The 19,304-nt window shown below is 41.9% G+C and overlaps 2 protein-coding genes across 8 annotated transcripts in view; one reads left to right on the forward strand and one right to left on the reverse strand.

Annotated features, from left to right (window-relative positions):
* The window catches only part of HABP2 (hyaluronan binding protein 2), a 73,450-nt gene extending 62,404 nt beyond the window's left edge, over window positions 1-11,046 (forward strand). For 3 of the 5 annotated variants that reach the window (XM_040563795.1, XM_040563796.1, XM_040563794.1), the window contains 12 exons: window positions 304-457; window positions 1,411-1,521; window positions 2,004-2,120; window positions 2,395-2,514; window positions 3,143-3,314; window positions 3,738-3,832; window positions 3,966-4,212; window positions 5,185-5,327; window positions 5,676-5,810; window positions 7,194-7,339; window positions 8,280-8,480; window positions 9,397-11,046. In XM_040563795.1, the coding sequence (XP_040419729.1) occupies window positions 304-457; window positions 1,411-1,521; window positions 2,004-2,120; window positions 2,395-2,514; window positions 3,143-3,314; window positions 3,738-3,832; window positions 3,966-4,212; window positions 5,185-5,327; window positions 5,676-5,810; window positions 7,194-7,339; window positions 8,280-8,456 (1,617 nt within the window). In that variant the 3' untranslated portion in view covers window positions 8,457-8,480; window positions 9,397-11,046. The remainder of the gene's footprint in view (window positions 1-303; window positions 458-1,410; window positions 1,522-2,003; window positions 2,121-2,394; window positions 2,515-3,142; window positions 3,315-3,737; window positions 3,833-3,965; window positions 4,213-5,184; window positions 5,328-5,675; window positions 5,811-7,193; window positions 7,340-8,279; window positions 8,481-9,396) is intronic. The other 2 variants (XM_040563797.1, XM_040563798.1) reach the window with 1 other exon arrangement.
* Window positions 8,277-19,304, reverse strand: part of LOC121073134 (nebulin related anchoring protein) — a 52,422-nt gene continuing 41,394 nt past the window's right edge. For 2 of the 3 annotated variants that reach the window (XM_040563793.1, XM_040563791.1), the window contains 9 exons: window positions 19,185-19,292; window positions 17,210-17,521; window positions 14,409-14,513; window positions 13,630-13,728; window positions 13,415-13,519; window positions 12,006-12,113; window positions 11,071-11,382; window positions 10,672-10,824; window positions 8,649-9,456 (listed from right to left, as the gene is read on the reverse strand). In XM_040563793.1, coding sequence (XP_040419727.1) covers window positions 9,358-9,456; window positions 10,672-10,824; window positions 11,071-11,382; window positions 12,006-12,113; window positions 13,415-13,519; window positions 13,630-13,728; window positions 14,409-14,513; window positions 17,210-17,521; window positions 19,185-19,292 — 1,401 coding nt within the window. In that variant the 3' untranslated portion in view covers window positions 8,649-9,357. Of the gene's footprint in view, window positions 8,481-8,648; window positions 9,457-10,671; window positions 10,825-11,070; window positions 11,383-12,005; window positions 12,114-13,414; window positions 13,520-13,629; window positions 13,729-14,408; window positions 14,514-17,209; window positions 17,522-19,184; window positions 19,293-19,304 lie in introns of those variants that run through there. The other variant, XM_040563792.1, reaches the window with a different exon arrangement.

Genomic DNA, 19,304 nt, shown 5'->3' on the forward strand with positions numbered 1-19,304 from the left:
CCCTGCCAGCAGCGGAGGTGCTGGGGATCAAAGCAGCGAGACAAAGAAAACCTCTCCTGCTCGCACGGCTTCATGCGCTGCGGGTGGCAGCCACCCATGCCTCGTGTCTGTGCCTGCAGGGCCCCCTGCCACCAAATGGCAAAGCCCCTGCGTCCCACCACCCCAAGCATCCTGGCAGGAGCCAGCACCTCCAGCTCCCTCCGGCAGCGGTGGCAAGGCCATGGCTGGGGACAGCCACATGCAGGGGTGGCCTTGTAGCAGTCGTAACTCCTCCACGCGTCCATTCCCTTCTCCTCCCCACAGACGAGGCCGCCGATGACTACGAGTACTACGACGAGTACACGCAGGCCGAGGAGGACCTCTTCCACCAGATGCAGACCTTGGAGGACCCCGACTGGTTTGAGGAGTTCTTTGGCTACAGCGACACCCAGCAAGGTGCTCCGGGGTGGGCTGGGGGGTAAGGAAGGGTGAAATCCCAGCCCCGCGCTCACGGAGTGCGGCAGGCCTCGTCTGCCAGCCTGCTGGTTAAACCCCTGCATCAAAGGGATGAGTTAGGAGGATTGTTTGCTGTGTTCTCTGTGTTTCTTTTTTAAGGAGCCTGTGTTTTATCTCTGGGTTTCACAGAATGGATTCTGATCAGGCAGAACATTTCTGATTGCTACTACAAAAAAGCACAGGCTTATTTGTCTATAGACACTGTAAGACATAATTGCTGTTTTCATGGGATATATGTTCTGTATTTATGCTGGGAACCAAATGTAGAGCACGTTTCCCTTTATTTTTTTTTTCCTGTTTCTATTTTGCCAAACTTCAGGAGAGCAGGAAAGGGTCCTCTGGACTGCTTAGGGAACACACAAGGAGAGGTGGGAGGCTGCCTACCATGTCCCTGCTCATCCCCTGGTGCAAGGGAAGCAGAGCTGGCACGAGGCTGGCCCTGCTCACCCCAACACTGGCTGCTTCAGCATGGTGGTATTTATACCCCGGGGGTATTACATAGCATAACAGTGGTGGACAGCTTTTCCAGGGGAGTTTCAGTGCCATGCTGCAGCCAGGGCAATGCCAGATCCAGCCACCACTGCACTAAGCACATGGAGGCAGATGCCCAGGGCCAGCTCTGGTTCTGAACACATCTGCTTCTTTCACTGCTGCAGAGGCAAATCTGCTCCATCACAGGCTTGTAAAGGGAGTTGGAGAGCTCCAGACCCAAAGCCACAAGCTCTTAGACCTTACAGTAAGCTCTGCAGCAATTTGTAGCTGCTCCTGTGGCGGCTGAACCATGGTGTGTGTTACACTGGATGCTGTGCCCAGCCTTCTGCACCATTAAAATATAGAGGGGGGTGGGGGCAGGAAGAACAAGTGAGGAGGTAGAGAAGCTGAAAGGCAAACTAAATCCCTCCATTCTTACTCTAGCTGACCCTTGCTCCTCTGATCCCTGCAAGAATAATGGGCGGTGTGAGAAGAGAGGAAGCAGCTTCAGCTGCGTGTGCCCCAAGCCATACACCGGGACTACCTGCGAGAAAGGTAATCGCTCCTTGCTGGCTGACGCTCCTTGTTCCACAGCTGATGTTACTGCCATGGCTCTGCCAATAGAAGCAAGCACTGGGGCTTTATAAACCCACTGTTCACTGAGGTGAGGGTTTTAGCAGCCCGCTGCAGTCACGTCAATATGTCTTGCACTTAGCTCGTGGTCTGAACCCAAGTCTGTCTAAAGCAGTTATCAGTAACAATCTTCTGGTGTGCAGAAAGTGCACCTCTGTACCCTCCCACCCAACGTGGACACTGGTGAGCTGCTCGTTGGTCTTGCAGCCTTTTTGCTGTAGATGCTTGAACAAGAAGGAAAATCCCAAGCCACACTGCTATGTGGTATGGTGTGACAGCCGGGTGACCAGCTCCTGGGGAGTCAGGAGAAAGCATGGCTTCCCACCGCCCTGTGGGGGCACAGCTCTGTGCGTGCACAAACGCTGGTGAAGCAAAGCGTTTACCTGTTTACCTGTTTCCCACAGTGAAGGACATGTGTCTGGAGAAGAGCTGCGTCAGAGGAGACTGCCTTGTTACGCTAACCCCACCTTACTCTCAGTGCAGCTGCAGTCATCCCTACAAGTTACCGGACTGCCACCACGGTGAGCACAGCTCCAGCAGAAGGGGCTCCCACTTTGTGGGGTGCTGTGTGGGTGGTGGTGGGACTGGGTGGCAATTCAGTCCTGCTCTGGCCGAGATGGCTGCAGGTCCCAGCCGTGGGGATGGTTCTCACCACATGTACAGCGTGGTGGTTCAGTTGATAAGAATTTCAGTTTGAGGCTAAACGGGGGCTTTCCTGGATTTCCATGGGGTGTGTGAGCGGCTGTGGAGCATCCAGGAGAGTTGCAAGGCCTTCTCTGTTTTCCACCTTGACAGCATCTTCACAATGCAGGCCAAACCCATGCAAGAATGGAGGAACCTGCATACGGCACAGAATCAGATCAAAGTTCACCTGCAAGTGCCCTGAGCCATTCAGAGGGAGGTTCTGTGAGATCGGTACGTCACGGCCCCCAGGGAGGCTGGGGCTAACCCTCCTCAGGCTGCCTTCACCCTGCAGCTGTGCCGACCAAGGCCTTCCCCACCAAGAGTCCGACCACTGGCCGCCTTGGGGAGGGTGTCAGGGGAAGAAGCTGAGCACTGCAGCCTCCGTCATCCAAGGGGATCAAAGCTGTTCCCATACCGATGTTTTCTGAGCTGTGCTTCAGCAGGCTCCCACTGGCAGAGCATGAGTGAGCGCATGTTCTCCAGGGGTTGTATGTGACCCGTGGGGAAGGAACATCGGGTTTTCCTTAAACACCAGAAAGATGATGTAGGGAAGGTTCACAGCCGGTTGTCTGTGCCTCCCCAGGCTGGGGACAGCTGTTGATACATGGTTGGGTGGTCCTTACCATGCAACGAGTTTTCGGGTGTTTGAAGTCAATCAAGCTTCAAGCTGGACAGATGCTGGGACATAACTCTTGTTTCTGGCCTGTCTAGGCCAAGAGATATCACTATGTGATCCCATGGGTCCTTCTGATCCCTCATCAAATTAATGTAAGGCAAGGAAGGGAAGGAAGAGGAGCCACTTCAGGCAAGGAGCAACATTTTATAAAGACTTTTTCATGTCAACATTGTCTTCTTACAGGATTGGATGACTGTTATGAAGAAGACTCCCTTGGGTACAGAGGAAGAGTGAACCAAGCAGAGAATGGCAAGACCTGCCTGCACTGGAATTCCCATTTGCTCCTGGACCTCCCTGTTAATGCATTTATGGAGGATGCCGACACTTATGGCATCGGTGAACATAACTTCTGCAGGTAATATTTTGAAGAAGCAGCTGTAGAGGTCAGTATCGAAGGGATCACTGAGTACAAACTGCTCCCAGGAATTTGGCAAACTGAGGGTGTTAAAATCTCGCGTATTTCTAGACAGTGCCTGTCTATAAAATACGAGGATGTTAGGGCTGCATTCCCTAAGTCACTGCACTGAAGTGAGGCTTCCAGAAGCAGTCCTCAATTTCCCTTGTTTTTTTTTCTGGATTAAGACAGGTAAGGGGACAGTAAAATGGCAGAAGCGGCACTTCCTTATCTTAGGTATCTTTGTCAAATCTTATGAAAGAGTATCTCTCAAAGCCTGGCTCTTTTATGGGAGCATGAGGCCGCTCTCTTAAGCATCCTTAGCTCCTTTGCAGTTTCATGGAGACTTCCCCACTCTGGCTGATGCTCAACTGTTCCCTTCAGGAATCCTGATGAGGATCAAAAACCCTGGTGCTACATCAGAAAAAATAACGAAGTGGAGTGGGACTTCTGTGACATTTCACCCTGCTCAGGAACAGGTAGAGTAATGAATTAGAAGTGAGCTGTTTGGCAGTGTGTACGTGTCTGGATGAGCAGGTCACCACCCGCTGCTTAACTCCTCCTGTCTGATATTATCTCTGCATTACCCATCTGCTGCCTTTTCCAACACAGCTCAGGAGAGCCAATGGCCAACAGACAGCCTAGCAGACCCAAGCGGAACAAATTCAATATTCAAAACATGTGGACAACCAGAAGGTCAGAGGGCACTCAAGAGGATCTATGCTGGAGTTAAAACTACAGCTGGCAAACATCCCTGGATGGTGTCTCTGCAGAGAAAGACTTCAAGAAGCAGCACACATTTCTGTGGTGGAGTGCTAATTAAATCGTGCTGGGTTCTTACTGCTGGACACTGCCTTACGTAGGTGCATGTCCTGTGCCTAGGGTAGATAAACATATAAAAAAAACAGGGTGGCAGTTAAAGATAGCTTCACATTCAAATGATTTACAATCCAAATTATTCTGGGAATCAAACTGAAAGGAAAAGATACCAAAAAAAAAAAAGGAAGAACATGCACATGAAAATGTATAAGTGTATATGAAAAAAATGGTGCTTGCTGGAATTAGAAATTAAACTTACACCTCACTCATCTAAAATGAGCTAAAATAAGTGTGTGAGAGGAAAACAGGAGGACTATAAGAACGTTTTTACAGTATTTGAAAGAAAACACCCATGAAAATCTCAGGGATTATTGGGATACCATGATCAACTTGACAAATTGCATCATAGTTAAGATTTTTAGAAGAGCACAAACATGCTTTTTGTTTCCAATTGTTTATGTGCCAGCTAGCTCAGAAAATGACATTTCCTTGAGCATTCTTTTTTTTTTTTTTTTTTTTTTTGAAGAGGTTGGAAGTCACTACCCTTGGAAATTGGTAAATTACACTCTAGAGACCATTCCAGCACAGATGATTTTAAGTGTGCTTAGACAGTGGCGAAGGATTGTAATCCCATGGCTCTGTGAGTTAGCACTCAACATCACAGCCATGGTAATAGACTATTTGTACGCTGCTAGTCTGCCCCAAAATAAAAAGAATCAAAATAATAAATTAAAAAACAATAATAAAATTAAAAAGCATGTTCATACAGCTTTAACTCATTTTGTTTAATGACTGCAACAAGTTAAGAGCACGTGTATTGTCCAATGCTAGAGTTTTCCTGACCAAGCCCAGTTATAACAATCTTAGGAAATCTTCTGGTCATGCTCCACAACAGGAAGCAGTGTCTTGACTTCCAGATACTAAAGCTGCAGGTTTTCACCATTGATATACAAGGTCTGTAATGTCTGCACCACCACAATAGATAATGTTGTTTACTTTACTCTTTTTGCAGAGAGCCAGCAGAAAATCTCCAAGTGGTTCTTGGAAAGCAAGACCTCAAGAAGAGGGAACATCAAGAGCAAATATTTGATGTGGAGAAGATCATCGTACACCACAAATACAGAGAGAAGGGTGGTGTCCCACACAATGATATTGGTAAAACCCTTTTTATTAAATGTATCTCAGTTCTAAAATCAGTTGCCTGAAGTGCCTCTCCACAACTGAAGTCAGTATAAAATTCCACTCGTAGAATGTATTCCGTAAATTATTAGGTCAAATTATGGTTTATACCCATGTGAATCTTTGGGATGTGAATCGTGTTGGGCAGGGAGAAACCACTGTATGTGAGGACTAACAAAAAAAAAATTGGGACAGGTCCAGCACATAGTGTGAACGATATGTCAGTGCAAGCCCCTATCCCATGGGGTTGTGGCACAGACCGATAATGATGGCTAGGGATTAAAATCAAAATACAAGTTACAAATACTTTTATCTTGTCTCCAGCATTACTCAAGTTGAAGCCAGTTGATGGTCACTGTGCCGTGGAAACAAAGTATGTGAAAACAGTGTGTCTGCCTAACTTCTACTTTCCCGTTGGGACTGACTGCTTCATTTCAGGATGGGGTGCAACAGAGACAGGTATGTGAGCCCATGAGGGCTGGCTGTGTTTTTTCAGAGAGCTCTGAAAAAATCCCCCCTCCACATTTTTTTTTTTTTTGGTTTGGTTTGGTTTTCTGCTTGCCAGATGACACAACATATCATGGTTTCATCTGGAGCCAGCTATAGAAGTAAGAAGGTATCAAGAGAGACTATTGTACACTTTGTGAGTTTCAAGACAGGACTAAGACAGGCTGGAACTTTCACATTGTTTTCCAGCCCATTGGGTCAGATAAAGCTTTTCAGAAGCAGCATCTGGATCTTCAGATGTGCTGGAAAATAACATAAAAAACCCAACCAAGGCTTTTCAAGTTGAGCTAGCTCTATCCAAAACCTTTCTTGCCCATGGTAAATCCTGAGGGGAGAAATTACTATGCTTAAATAAAAGATAATGGCAATTTTCTGAAAAATGCATTTTCTCATGTTCTGATTGATGTGTTGCTGTAAAGCAGCAGAAGGAAGATGTGTCACTGAGGCCGCAGTAGGTGTCCTAGTGCTTTGTGACTGATACAGCCTGATATGATACACAGGACCAAATTCTCCCTTCTGATGTAACTCTCATTGAAGTCCACAAGAGACAAGCACATATATTTGATCAGAATGCACCAACAGAATTTAATGGACATTTTTTAAAAGTTCCAAATAGAAAGTCTCTCTTAAAAAGTGAATGGGGAATTTTATTATTATTTTCTTTTTCCTACAAAGAATATCAAGTATCCTGTATGTGTTCAAACTAGTTGTCTCCTTCTTTGGGCAGAGCTGCTATTAGCATTTCAGGAAATCACTGCAGAAATAGAATATTTCCTGAATCTCAGGCAGAACCTAACTTATAAACCACCTTTAATTATCTACAGATGTAGTGCTTTGAAACTCTGGCTATTGCCTTTAGATGTCAAGTTATGTCTTTAGATTCCATGTAATTAATCATTGCCTTTAAATATTGCATGATTTTCAGTTTTCATCTGTTTCATTAGCCTATGTGTTACAACATCTAATGGCACTAGTCTGAGAAGTGCTGAGCAGCTCTAAGTCCCGTTGGGACCAGTGGGAGCTGCAGACCACCAGCACCTTTGAAAAGCAGGATACCACTGACAGGTGCAGAGCTGATCTGAGCCAAATGCTGAATACCTGACTTTGCTTTTGTTCAGGCAACAGCTCAGTGTCCTGAGTGAAGCCTCCAGGCTCAAACTCTAACCCTTATCAATGCAGACATGCTTCTTTTCTTCCCAGGCTAGACCATGTACCCCTCCCTGCTCTTACCCTTTCCCATACGAATGGCAAGCAAGCTCCTATTTTGAACAAAGTCAACATGTAACAGGACTGGGAGGAAGGTGACATTTTTTATTTTTGGTGTACATCCTGCAGATGATATATCCCATCAGCTGCTAGATGCCAATGTCAAGCTGATTTCACAGAAGCAATGCAATGCACCCAGAGCATATGATCAGCTACTGGATGAAAGCATGTTTTGTGCAGGAAATCTTCAGAGACCCAGAGCTGATTCTTGTCAGGTCTGTTGCTTTTTCTGTATTTGAACACTAATTTTTCGTGTAAATAGTCAGGCTGTGCAGAGTAATAGCTTTGGCAGGGTGCTGCATATGTATCTGTTTCTCCCATCAGTGTATTATTTCAACAGCCATCGTCTTTCTTCAGTACAGTTTGAGACATATGCCCCTAGAGCTAATGTCTTCACTGTCAGCCACAGGCAGATCTATGGGATCTAGAGACTAGCCTGGGAAGTTTGGCTTCTGAGGCATTTTTTCTTAATAACTTGAAAACTTGTCTTTTTTTCTCTCAATTCTATTACAGCCACTACCACGAGGAACAGTTCTAATCTGATCTTCACTATCAGAGCTAATACTTACAGGGCAAGTCAGCTAGTGCAAACGTGAAGCCAGTTCATATTTATACTGTTGTAAATCTGGGGAGGAGTTTGAACAATGGTTCCTGGGCTGAAAACTACCACTGCAAGGATACTTAGCAAGAGAAATCACCTGTAACACTGAAAACTACCAACCAGCTCAGAATAATTATTTTTGTTATTGTTATCTGAGGGGATCAGTGGTAGGGGGATGGTGTGGGGAAGATCAAGTGTTTTCTTTTATGCTAAGTATCACAGCTTTGTCTTTCTGAGTTCAGAAAGAGTTCTGAGTTCTGACTGCCTGGTACTTTCATGCCTGGGAAATTTCATTTGACTTTGTCAGATATACATCACAGACTTAAACAGAAATTTACGTCCACAAAAGTCTAGTGTTGTATGACCTGATTCCAGAACTGTAAGTCTACTCAGGAACTGAGCAGCACCTGCTGATACATCTGCTAGGAAAAAAAACCCACCATCATTCCAATTTCAAGGTCTTTTGATGAGAGAAGGGAATTCTTATATCAGTCAACGTTTTGCTTCGCATTTTGAACTAATTTTGTATGCTTTTTCGTATTTTCTCCTATTAGGGAGACTCTGGAGGCCCTCTAACTTGTGTAGAAAACGGCTCCTACTATGTATATGGCCTTGTGAGCTGGGGTGATCAGTGCGGGTTAAAAAACAAGCCAGGAGTTTATACCCAGGTGACAACATTTCTCAGTTGGATTAAATCCAAAATTCGGTCAGAGTCAAGATCACTTCAGTAGGAGACAGCTCTGGAATGGCAAAAGGTATTAAATCCTGTCGAAAGAAAAAGATGTATCTAAGTCTATTGGATAATTCTTGAGTTTTTGCAAGGTTTGCAAATAGAACTATAATTTTTTTTGTCCAATGGTTCTGTAACCATATACACAAATTTGAGAAATGGGATTGGTATTAAATCAGGATATAAAAAGTAGACATCTGCAAGCAAATATTCAATTCCTTAAAATAGTAATCTCTCTCTTATCTGAATTCCAGGGTTTACAACCTTCTCTAAGCAGCTACCTAATCTATCTATAGCGACCCCTCCTAGCTTCTAATGAGCTAATCTTGATATTTTGTTTTGAAATAGAGTGAATAACTAAAGTGATCCGAACACATCCTGTTGATCAAGAACAAATTCTCTGTTGTCCACTAAAAGACATGCCCTTGGTTAGTCAATAACTTTGCTTCCACTGGCCCTTGTCTTGTTCACCTGTTAAGCCACCAAAATCATGCTTTTGTATTCTCTTAGGTCAGTGGTGCCAATAATCCAGTAACATGAAAAACTCCAAAGGTTAGAAGTATGAATAAATCTGACAAATCTGGTTCCAATACAAATGATTTTATATTCTACCAATCAGGTTCATTCATCTGTAGTACAAAGCTGAGCCTGCCAGTCACCTAGTATTAATTTCATTTACAGCTGTAAATAAATATCAGCCTCTGTAATTCATACAATGATAAATCACAAAGTATCCATGCAAAAATTAGAAAGATCAGTTATAAATTGCAATGTCTAGCTTGCTTTTTAAAACAAAACAAAAAAATCTTAGATGCCATCTATTGTGCTTTCCAGAAAAATGGAAAAGCTACAAGATTTGCAAGATAAGATGAAAATCTATTTGTATCGTGTCATGTTTCTGTTTACTTATACAGCTGCATTTTCTTTCTCTTGACTTGCAGAATTTCTGAAGCATCAGGATTGACTGTGACCTGCTGAGATCCTTCTGCCCCCAGTTGGTCCTGTAATAAGATCAAACAACTAAATTGTGAGAACAGCCAATAGACAGGAGAAAGCTTTAACTATTATTCTACAAATATATTTACAAATTAAAAATTACCTCAACTAGAAACAACTGGACAAAATCTGAATTACTGCTCTGTACTGAGGACATCTCTGCCGTGGAGAAATGCAGATACCTGACCCATGCGTGTAAGTTAAATGACACACATATCCAAGGACAGAATGTGCTCAAGGCCTAATTTCTAAATTGAGCCTTAAATAACGAGCAACCTAGCAAGTTCCAAGTGAATTGCACACCTGTAGATTTCCCTGGGACCATCAGATCATTACCACACGTAGGGCTTAAGAAGATACTGCCTGCAGTCACCACTGCCTGCATTGCTCAACCATAGTTATAATTTATTTCCTGAGTAGCTTTTCAGATGGGAATGTAAGTCATGGGTATGTCCTGTTTCTTTTGTGTTGGGTTATTGTTTGACTTGTTGCCAAGGTTAAAACTTAAATGAAACAAGTATTTAAAGTGCAGAGCTTCTCTTTTACTGTAACTTAATGCTTCCTAACTGCAGGGGTTACAAGATCTCTGTGTGGACTTTTGTTTTATTATGCTGGGAAATTGCAGGCTGGGAGCCATGCTGTGGAGGTGAGGGAGAAGGAAAACCTGGGGAAAAAACAAGTTTGTAATTTCTTGCAGCTTGGGACGGACAGGGGTGGAGGAGGCTGGAGCAAAAAGCTTCCCACAGTATGCTTTATGTTCTTAGGAGTCTACACTGAGCTTGTCAATACAGCTGTCAGTGGAGATTACAGGGTAACAAGGATGTGTCTTGCCGAAACTAGGAAAAGAGAAAGGGAGTTGCACAGGGAGTCCTTTCCAACTGAAATTTTGCTCTCTGTGGATATAGCAGGACACTTTGAGATCTGACAACATCCAAAGTTAAGGGAAACGCATCCTGTAGTGTAAGTAAAATCCTGTCCTGGGGCATTTCCTGATCCCTAAAGGAATTACTCAACCCTGACATAGCTGAATTCCCTTGAGAGGTTCCTTCATACTGAGGTGTACACAAAGCTTGATGATGGAAGCAATATATATTCTGTTTAAATAATTGGGAGAACTGCACTGCCCAGGGAGCATCCAAAAAGCATTAAACAGGATGTGTGCCTGCCTGCCTTCTACAGAGCAGAGCTCTTGCAATTTGTGAGAAGAATGATTTACTTACAACTTGAGGTCCATACTGAGCAGAAGCAGCTTGCATTGCCATGTCCCGAAGGTATGCCAGCTCAGCAGCTCTTCTTGCCATTTCGACTTTGTAAGAACCTGGGGGAGTCCAGCCGATGCCTCTGAGCCAGTTCAAGTCAGACTTGTATTTTACCTAAGAGAACGAAATGTACACTAGTGTGTATTCAATTTGGTTGACGTTAATCAAACCACATGCCCTGGGTTTTCAAGAGAGAACATATAAAGAGCAACGGGGTCAATAATAAACAAATTGTTTGTTCTCCACAAACAGACTGTAGTTCTTTTAAGGATGATTTTGTTGATAGACAAGCTCTGTGAAGCACATTGCCACAGACAGCTCCTAGCGCCTGACAGGACAGTGCCACTCAGCTGTACTTACATCGCTCTGCAGCTTATAGGCCTGCTTTGCATGCTTCACATTTAGCTGCTCAGGATCACAAGTATATTCATGCAAGGGCTGCTTGTAGTTAACATTGCTGGCGAGCTGCTGACTTCTCTTAGCATGCAGGAACCCCGGCTGGTTAAGGTGACTGTGGAACTGCGCCTTGTTTTGGGCATATCCACTCCTGTATTGGTTGTCACTCTGGAGTTTCCCCACTCTGAGGACATGTCTGATTTTGGGATCATCATTTGCACTGAGGAATCCAATCTGCTGGCCTCTGCCTCTCAGGAAGGTTTCTCTGTATTTGTACTGCAGGAAATGTAGAGGAGAATCTCACTTTCATATTTACATCACCTTCAAATTCCATTATGAAATAACTTATCCTCCCCTAGCTATCCATAATGCTTCTTGTAGTGCACAGAGACCAAGGGTTTGTTTGATATCAAACTGTATCTGCTAATTTAACGTGACACTCTAGGAGAATGACCTTTGTGCTAAGGTAGTGTAATGGCTTAGGGAGCCCAAAGCAATCCTCTCTCAAAAGCAACCAAAGGTCATCTTATTGTGCACCCAATAAGCAATAAAGCTCTTCTATCTTCAGCTTTCTTGATGTTTTCTCTGCTCAAAGGTGACACACTTTATTCTAGCCCATGGTTGGCTATCCCTAGCCTGATTCCTAGCTTATTTACCTATAATATAATACACTTCCTTCCCAAGAACAGCTCCTTGAAATGAAAAGCAGCTTGGTCTTGGACATTATTAATGGAAGCCTTTAGTTGGAAACCTTTGCACTTAACCGGCATTTGGTTTCACTGGTCACCCATTTTTGGGAAACAGAACAATGTTCTCTTATGTCAGAATTCACCATTTTTACAGGGTGGGGGTGGCATGGGAATAGGGTTGGGAAGTGTTTGAAACAGAACAATTCTTACATCACTTGCAATCTCTCTTGAAGCCTTTGCTGTCTGGAACGGAATGGCGTCAATCCTAAAATCATAGCCAGATGCCCTTGTCTGTTCCCAAGATGTTTTATACACTTTCTGTGTTGAGAAGAAAAGAACAAAACAGTCATTTCCCCCCGCAGTGTCTTAAACGTAGTCCCATAACAGCAATAATAAATGTTTTATCCTACTGGGCTTATTTGTATCAAGAGTCATCAGTACCATCTCCAAGGTTTTGATCCAGTTCTATAGCACTTCAACTTCTTTTCTATTCCCCATAATGATAAAATGTCTCATCTGAAAAATGCCACCAGGGTTTCCTTTTGTACTTGAATGTGGTTGTTTTTGATTTGATTTAATTTCTATTAGAAACTGTGATGCATCAGTCACATCAATATTGCATTGGTATTGCCCTTATTCTCTCTTTTGATGCATCCACTTGCAGTGTCTTGGGTTTCATGGCATCATAATTTCAATGCCAGTTATTTCAAGCTTTTCTAATGATCCCTGTCTCTATTCCACAGCCACATGTGGCTTCATTAACTCATCTGGAATAACAGCCAGTTCTAACATATTTAATGTGACTTTGTGGATGTGAAATACATTTACATCCTGAAGAGAAAAATTTCTCTAGATTTGGGTCTGCCTCCCTTAGAAGCATTCTTACACCAGCCTCCAGTCTGTACATCCTGCTACACAGCCGTTGTACCTTAGCAGACACTTCTGGCTGTCCCTTTCTGATTTTATTGATTTTCTTTCTGTAAGACTTTGATTCATCTTTTCTGGGGTTTGTGACTGTATGAAAACCAGCACAAAATCCGCTTCACATTTCAAAAGATATTTTCACGTTTCACTGATGGATTTAGTGCTAGGTGGTGCTTAGTCCAAAAGTAAATTGAGATGCCAGAAGTCCTGCAAGAACCAGTAGGCAGCCTGGGTAGAACCAATACAGTCTTTACTGTGTGCTTTGTTAATAGGTCTAGGGCTGACTTTTTGTTTGTGTGCAATCATCTCTTTGCCATGTTACTTTTTTCCTCTGTCACTTCAAAGAATGTAAATCCTATTTCTTTCCTTTACCTATAGAGGACCTACCACTAAACAAGCAACTCAAAGCCTTTTTCATACTAAGGTGAATGTGACCCTGCAGCTAATGATGACAATGGTTTAATTACAGACCAGTATATTAGGGATAAATTGAGTGCCTCTGCCTGGGGTAAGCTGTCCACAAGCTATGGCTTTTTCAGTTCATGTCAGGCTCAAAGAACCCGGCTTCTACATATTCATGAAAGTTTTTCATTCCCAAGCAAATTTGTTTTCTTTAATGACCATTAAATGGTAATGGTCATTGGTAATGACCATTACCAAGTCAATTCCTCCAAGTAAAAGCCTCTATTACTTACATCACTGATGTGAAGTGCATTCTGGCGGGCTCGGATAAAGTCTGGATGATCAGGAGGCAGGGTATACTTGTGCCTGGCTTCAGAGTCTCCAGCCTTGTACAGCCTCTGAGGAGTCAAAAGTCATTGAGTTTAACTGATACTGGAATTGAGGTCAACTCTATAATGCATTATAGCACAACGGAAGTTATGATCATTTATAGTAAAATAAAACTTACATCACTACACTGGAGGTAGCTATTTTTAGCATGAATCAAATCTGGAGAGTCAACTACAGAAGTGAACTTCAAACTTTCTGGCTTCTGACGGTACTTTGTCTGGAGGAGGCAACAAAAGCAAACAACAGAAAAAAAAAACACAGGATGTTTCTGTTAGACAGTGATATATCATGATTCTGGGTGTGTGACAACTGGGGCAAAACACAAATATCACCTTCCTGAAGCCATAGTAATAAAAACATACCGTTCTGCTTTAGTCTCAGTTGCTCTTTCCGCTAATGAAAAAGGACGCCCCTGTGTCGTTGCTGTAACGTCCAGGCACCAAACTTTGTTGTTGTTTTGTAAGAAGGACTTTGCACTGGATATTCACATGCAAAATATTTTGAACACTACACTTTTGACAGCTCATAATTCTTCTCCATTAATACGTAATACTGAGCAGGCTTATGCCCCCTCAGCGTGACTGTCAATGCTGTACCTTTCTATAACATTTCCATAAGCACCTGCTTAGAATTTCATAATAGAATTTACTGCATTTATTTATTGCTACATGTTTTGTTTATACTCTTGTGTTTCATTCAGAATGGAAAATATTCAGCAGGTGTCACACAGTGGACTTGCATCTCCCGTACTGCTTCTTGGTAACTTACACCTTGTATAAACAGGCTCCCACATCAAAAGGAAATGATAAGCTACATTCGTAAGTGTCATGTAACGAGGAGCCTTGATGGTAAACAATTCCTACAGACGTGCTATCCCATGAAAGATTTATCAGTTACCTCACTGATGAGCTCTCCAGCCTTCTTTACACTTTCTATCTGCGGAGATCTCAGAGCCATCCAACCAACTCCTTTCATGAAGTTCAAGTCTGATTTATAGCGATGCTGTTAAAAATGAAAATCGTTAGCTATCAGTTTTGTATCCACAGCTATTAAGGTTTTTTAAAAAAACTCCCTGATTCATATTAACATTTTGAGGTTTTTCATTTGCCATGCACATATCAGATCGTAAAGCCAAACTGTTTGCATTTGTTCATTCCACCAGGAATTAAATAATGTATCATATGCAAGTTACAAGAGAAGGCCCCACCGGTGAATTAGTATGACTCAAAGCAGTAAGTAATAACCTGTTTGTACTGGGCGTAAAAGAAACCCTTTTGAAATAATTTTCTGAGGTGAGTTCAAGTCAAGAATACTAATTATTTTATCTGGTGCAGGCTTCCTCATTAACCCCATTTCTAAGAGGAGACTTAAGATTCTTTACTTGCATTAAAGGCTTCCTCTACCTCCTGATCCATAAAGTAAAATGAGACAGACCCAATAAAAAGTCAGAACCAGTAAAGTACTCTCAGTCCCAACAATTCTGCCTTTTCCTTGCATGATATTGGCCCACTGTGTGACTAATCCAATCACCCATTTTATCAGTATTTTTTTCTCCTATACACAAAAGGTGACAGCAACCAGCAAGCTCAAATGGGTGCTGTACCTTATCCTTACTAGACAGTGAGGGGATCAGACAAAACCACCTTGATCATTTCTCTGTGGCGTCTATAGGCAGGGAACCAAGTCCTGAGGTCCTTATTCATCTCCTGCCTTGACCCTTGTTAGGAAAGCTCTAAACTACATGTTGTTAGGACTAAGTCCTTGGAAATTACACTTTCCTATAGTATAAACCACCATCACAGATCAGTAAACAGCAAAATATACTGCCTACCTGGATCTAAATAACCTCTATGTCATCAGTTACCCATTACAGAAGAAGGCAGGAATGGCATTTGGAAAGGCAAAGAATTGCTTCTATAAACAGCTTCCACACCATCTCGAGAATATCTCCAAAAAGTTGCATAGTGAATTTAGTTGCTAGTCACTGCTCCCTGAGACAGCTAGCATACTTCGACAGCTAAGAGCTCTTTGTCTATTACCAGCAGTGTAGCTGTGAGGACAAGTCATCAGCCAGGAGGCAGCAACTGGTGGGCTCTACTGAGTAGTAAACCAGGAAAAAGAAAGTTTAAGCAATCAAGTAGTGCTGATTTGGACCGTGGGGGGATAGGAGCAGTAAATTTGGAAACAGAATAAGTAGACTGAGCTTTCTGTGACTTCACAGAGAAAGTACCTATGGCCTTGTTGGATGGCCTGAGCAAGTGTATTAGATTTTCCTCAGGGAATGGCTTAACGTGATTATTTTATTAATTTTAAAAGCATCTAATTATATATGTGTATGTGTACATTACATATATGTAATGTTATAATTGTACACATAACACCAAGTGCTATGAAGGTTGTTAACTGAAAGGCAGTTGACAAAGTGTTTTCCCTAGTGAAAACACTCTAGTGTCTGTTGTACTGATCTGAAACTACAGCCAAAATTCTCTCACTCATTCCTAATCCTTATTTTTGCTGCCCTCCACTGGGATACCTCTGTTTTCCAGGGTAACACTTTTTTATTTTCATCTAGACAAATGAAAAAAAGACAATTTTATACCATAATAATAAAATCCAACTGGGATCCTTCAGTTGGATCATTTGCTCCTATTTGAAGAGAGAAGTTAAGGAGGGTTCTTTGAAGATGTCTTTTTCTGGCAACAAAGAGGATATTTATATACTCTATAATATATAGTATTATATCTAGTATATTTGAGATACTAGATAGCAAGTACACTGAGTAAGAAAGAAGGTTACAAGCTCTACAGTGCTTTGATTGCCACTCTGACTTTCATAGCTGGACTATCTGTAAATATCTGACCTTCAGATCTGACATCCCATCACTTTGTCTCTCAATAAAATCCTGAGTTCAGTGTGATCAGCTCTCTGAAAACCTGTAAAGAGTTAGAACAACTTCCTGAACAACCTTTTGCACTTCCTTGCTGGATCATTCCTTCCATGTCTCTTTTCTAACACAACAAAAACCCACCCAAATATAGCTTTCTGGTACAAAGCACCTAAGGAAAGATGACTCCAGAACCTAAAGCATTAAAATACAGCTACCTGCATCCATGCAGCCTTATACATGAACTCGATATTTACATGTGTTTGAACATAGCCAATAGCTTGCCCCTGAACAAAGGTAAACATGCTATGACGAAGTGACATCGGATGTTGCCCATTCTGAGATTCCATCGTTTCTGTCGAAGCTTGTCTGAACTTACATTTGTGAGATCAATTTCTGTGAACACATCTGGGGAACTGGTTGTTTGATATTCCCAGCTCCATCTGCAAAATGACCCTCTAGCACCATATCTCAAAGCAACCTCTGAGCATTTAATTTCCTGCACAAAGAATTCTGCACGTAGGGCAGTGGCTGTCAAACCTCTGCCTGGCTGTGATCCAAAATGTCAAGAGATCTTTTTTACATCCCTCAGGTAAGTGACCACAATGATTTTCTGTCAGATTCATAACACGAGAACCTCTGATTCACATATATTCCATATGTGCAGAGCAATCAGATATCTTGCTGCTACACATACACAAGTTTACAATCCTCCTAAAACCACTGCCCAATGTCAGCATACAATTTGTTCCAGTCATTCAAAGCTTTGTTATTGCTAAGTTCAGTTTACTGTTAACAGAGGGAAAGTCTTTACCTCACTCTGTAGCATGTGGGCTTTTTTGGCCCATTTCATCTTCATGTCTTCTGGGAGCGCTGTAAATTCATGAAGTCTCTTTCTGTAATCTTGATCACTTGCTAAGGCCTGGGCTTTCCTTGCATGGACAAGATTCACCATGTCCATGGGCAAATGGTACTGAGACCACACTCCTTGGGATCCTTTCTTATATTCCTGTTCACTCTGTAATTTGGCAGCATGCAAGCAATGCAGCAACCTGGTATCATCCAGAACACTTCTGGCACCAATGTGCTTTCCTCTCTCCATCACAAAGTTGTATTTATACTGGTACTAAAAATAAAAAAGGGTAAAAGTGAAAACGTGCCAAACTTAGGCTGGCTGTTCTGGCTAAATAACTCAGGATAAAACATGGAAACATCTATGCTGACTGTAAAAACAGCCAGAGTATGCAGTGCTACGAAGTAATTTTTGAATCTCTCATTGCTCTCCAGTTTAAATATCACAGTAGTTGCAACATTTAAGTTAAGCACAATTCAATACATGCTTTGAATATCCTCTAAGCATTTGTCATGTTTAACCTCAGATCATGGACTTTCATTATCTCTCATAGTTATGATCCCATCATTAGGAATGAGAATGTAAGAGAAACAAACAAAAGAAGAAAAAAAAATCTATACAGAGCATTACAGAGCATATATACATATGCACTTTGTAGCCTTCAGATTTGCAAATGCCACCCAGCTATTTTAAAGAGTAAATTCAGTCTTTCTGGATCAATAACTATGTTGAGAAGCCTAAGATGGTGGCCTGAACACGAGAATAAGCACCAGCAACCCCTCATTCTCATCTTAGCTGGGACTATAACTCTCCCTATGATCTTGCATTTATCCTCTCTGTGAAATAGTGATGATGATGATAATGATTATTTATACAGCATCAACAGGGTGCTTGGAACTTTAAAGGGAAGGCCTGGGCCCTGAAGAGTTCATAATGTAGTTGAAATGGGATAATAACACTTATCTACCACACAAGAGAGTTGTGGGGATTAAATTACAGTAGCTAATGTTTATAAAGTGCTTCGAAGATGAAGGGCCAAATTCAGATCTGTTGTAAGTGGATGTAATTCTATTATGGATTTGTACCCTTTAGAGCAGATCTGAAGCTGTAACCAAAAGCACTCTGCAAAATATAGTTAAGTATACATTACAGCTAGATATAGCTGCTTCATAAAACAAATGCACATGAAATAGATTCATATTTTATCATATTAGAGATAAAATATGCAACTAAATACTACACAAAAGAAATACTTTCTTTAATTAATTTTAGCTTAATTGTCAGTTTTTTCTTGTTAAATTTCGAGATGAACTTCGGCTTTCTGAGAAATGGATAACATCATGTCTGAGTATTTTCCAAACAACAACCTAAATGAGAGAATATTTTTAGGGGTAAGAAGATTTGTTCCCTCTGTTTTAGGCAGTAAAAAAACACATGTACAAGAGAATTCACTAATTTTCACTTCCTAACCGGACAGTCAGCTCCTGATTTACAGAGATTCAAAGAACACTTCTTCTGAGTTCATTTCAATTCAGGAGCCCTAAGCACTTCCAAAAGTCAGTTCAAAGCAGGGTGGACAGAATTAGTGGGCACTTTATAATATGAGAAGCTAAAAGCCTGGAGAGGAGCAGAATCTCTCTGATTTATCTGTCTGCAAATACTTTAATTCACCAGCTATTTCCCACTGGAAGATGTTTAACTGAGCTTGGTTCCCGATTAGCAGTGATTCCTCCTCTTTTTTTTTTTTTCTTCCTTTTCTTTTTTTTTTTTTTTTAAATTCACACAAAGAATCTCATTCATAAGTAATATATTCTGTCTCACACTTGTCTCACATGGTTATGGAGTTGCTTTAATTCAGTAAAATCTGCTTTAGACATTGTTTTACATGAAGTTAACAGAAATTATGCAAGATGGAAGGTTGAATCATTCAACTCACATCACTGGCAATTTCTCTGGAGGCCCTCGCAGTCTGGAAAGGGAGTGCTTCCGTTGTCAGCTTGTAGCCTTGAGCTCGTAGATTACGCCAAGATTCCCTGTATTTTGCCTAAAATAGGAA

This window comes from Cygnus olor, chromosome 7 (assembly GCF_009769625.2).
Source record: "Cygnus olor isolate bCygOlo1 chromosome 7, bCygOlo1.pri.v2, whole genome shotgun sequence".
Lineage (NCBI taxonomy): Eukaryota > Metazoa > Chordata > Aves > Anseriformes > Anatidae > Cygnus > Cygnus olor.